This window comes from Sceloporus undulatus, chromosome 6, assembly GCF_019175285.1.
Source record: "Sceloporus undulatus isolate JIND9_A2432 ecotype Alabama chromosome 6, SceUnd_v1.1, whole genome shotgun sequence".
Lineage (NCBI taxonomy): Eukaryota > Metazoa > Chordata > Lepidosauria > Squamata > Phrynosomatidae > Sceloporus > Sceloporus undulatus.
In genome coordinates, this window is record NC_056527.1 from 160,534,453 (window position 1) to 160,536,768 (window position 2,316).

Below are 2,316 nucleotides of genomic sequence, written 5' to 3' on the forward strand. Positions count from 1 at the left end.
AGCCAAGGCACTTAAAGTCTAATCAGATTATTTCTGCAATGTGGATGCAGCTTTTAACTGCTATGGCTCAATGCTGGGAATCGTACTTTGCTTTTGGCAGCAGAGCTCTTTGGCAGAGAAGGCTAAATGTCTCACAAAACTGCAGCCTCCACAAACTTCAAGCCCTTCAAACTGGGTTATTTCTGCTGTGAGGAAGCAACCTTAAGGCTGGCCATGGATGTCCGCAAGCGCCTTCTGCTTCCCCGAAGACATGGAGGAAGCCAAGACTATAATTGCAGCAATTATAATATAATATAATAATATAATATGTTTGAATCATACAAGCCAGTCTCTATTACCACACATGGATGTGAGAGATGCGACAGTTAAGAAAGGTGCTGTATAGATGGGGCCTATCAGGCGCCGTTGGGGTGGTGCTTCCTGATGCGCCTTGCCCCTCGCACATGAGGGCATAAAAATGGCGGCACCCTATACACATGGGCACCGCCATTTTGACGTGACGGACGCCTAGTGTCCGCACGTCTCGGCGCCTTCATTGGCACCTTGCGGCGTCATAATGGCACCACGGAAAGAAGCTGCGGCTTGAAATCTCCCTGGAAGACGATATGACAACACTGAGGCCGTCGTACTTTGGACACATCATGAGAAGGCATAATTCATTGGGGGGAAACGACAGTGCTAGGAAAGGTGAAAGGAAGCAGAAGGAGAGGAAGACCACAGATTAGATGGAGGGACTTTATTAAGGTCACAAGCATGTCTTTGCAGGGACTGCTAAGCAGAGCAATGGCTGGGGTCATCCCCCATTGACCAATGCTAACAGTCCTTTTCGGGCTATACTGTATACTGTATGCTCCTCTGAGGAGATAGACTTGAATCTAAAGCCCCTCAAAGGCGCCCCATTTGGAAGCCACTCAGCCAATCAGGGAGCGGCGCGCAGACGTCGCGTCGGGATGACGTCAGCGGAAGTGCGCCGAAGCAGTCCTTCCTCCGCCTTCTAGTGCTGCTAATGTCCCCTAAAGGGCCCTGAGCCTTCGGAAGGGTCCTTGCTTCCCCGCTTCTCCTCGCTCCGGCCTGAGCCCCAGCTATGGAGCCGGAGCCGGAGGCGTCGCAGCCGGACAGCCTGGAGGGCTGGGTGGCCGTCAAGGCGGAGGCCTTCTCGGAGCCGGAGCCGGCGCATAGGCTGCGGTTCTTAGTGGCCTGGAACCGGGTGGAGGGCATGTTCGCCGTCACCTGCCACAACCGGACCCTGCAGGAGGAGCAGCAGCAGCAGGACGAGGAGGCGGAGGAGGAGGCCTCGAGCTGGGCGGGCTTCTACTCCCCTCGGGCCCTGCAGGGCGCCCACCGGCAGCTCTCGGCCTTGGACCCGCAGCTGGCCTCCGCCTTCCCGGCCCTGCCCTCGGCCCTCGCTGACGACGGAGGAGGCGCCTGGGGCCTGTGGTCCTTGCTCTTCCCGGTGCCCGAAGTCTCCGAGGCGGAGCTGGAGGCGCTGTGCCGCCGCCTGGAGCGCTACCTGGGCTGGGCCTTGGAGCTCTGCGGGAGGAAGGTGCTGCTGGAGCTGCTCTTCGCCCAGGACCTCCAGGAAGAGGAGCGGTACTTCGAGAACCTCCAGGAGTTCCGCAGAAAAGCCCTCAAGGGACGCCTGGCAGAAGCCAAGGAGGCCCTCAGGAGGGTAGGAGGCTCCTTTGGAGGGACTACAACTCCCAGAATCCCCCATACACACACACACACACAGCAGGGGCAGACCAGACCTGTCCTCCTTTCCCAGGACATGCATTTCAACCATCTGCCCAGGAGGAGCTCCAAAATGTCCTCTGCTCCGAACATAACCTGGATTGCATCTTCACTGCACAAATAATCCGGTTTGACACCACTTTGGGCCAGAAAACACGCTTCAGGGATGATCCAGTTTGAGAATGCTTTAAATGCCCCCCCCGGCTCAGTGTTAGGGATTCTGGGAATTGTAGTTTGTTGTGGCGCCAGAGCTCTCTGAGAGAGAAGGCTCAGTGCCTCACAAAACTACAGCTCCCAGCATTCCCTAGCATTGAGCATTGAAGTGGCCTCAGACTGGATTATTTCTATAGTGTGGATTGGCCCTTTAAATGCCATGTCTCAGTGCTATGGGATTCTGGGATTTGTGGTTTATTGTGGCACCAGAGCAAAGCCTTCTGTGTCAGAGAGCTCTGATTGCCACAACAAATCCCAGAATTCCCTAGCATTGAGCCAAAGCAGTTAAAGTGGTGAGAAACAGCATTCTCTCTGCTGTGCAGATGCATCCTAAGAAGCGTTAATCTATATAATATAATATGTATATGTATA

The 2,316-nt window shown here is 54.9% G+C and overlaps 1 protein-coding gene across 2 annotated transcripts in view; it reads left to right on the forward strand.

Annotated features, from left to right (window-relative positions):
• Positions 1-962: 962 nt before the first annotated feature.
• Positions 963-2,316, forward strand: part of WHAMM (WASP homolog associated with actin, golgi membranes and microtubules) — a 23,253-nt gene continuing 21,899 nt past the window's right edge. For both annotated transcript variants that reach the window (XM_042474655.1, XM_042474656.1), the window contains exon 1: positions 963-1,669. In XM_042474655.1, coding sequence (XP_042330589.1) covers positions 1,085-1,669 — 585 coding nt within the window. In that variant the 5' untranslated portion in view covers positions 963-1,084. The remainder of the gene's footprint in view (positions 1,670-2,316) is intronic.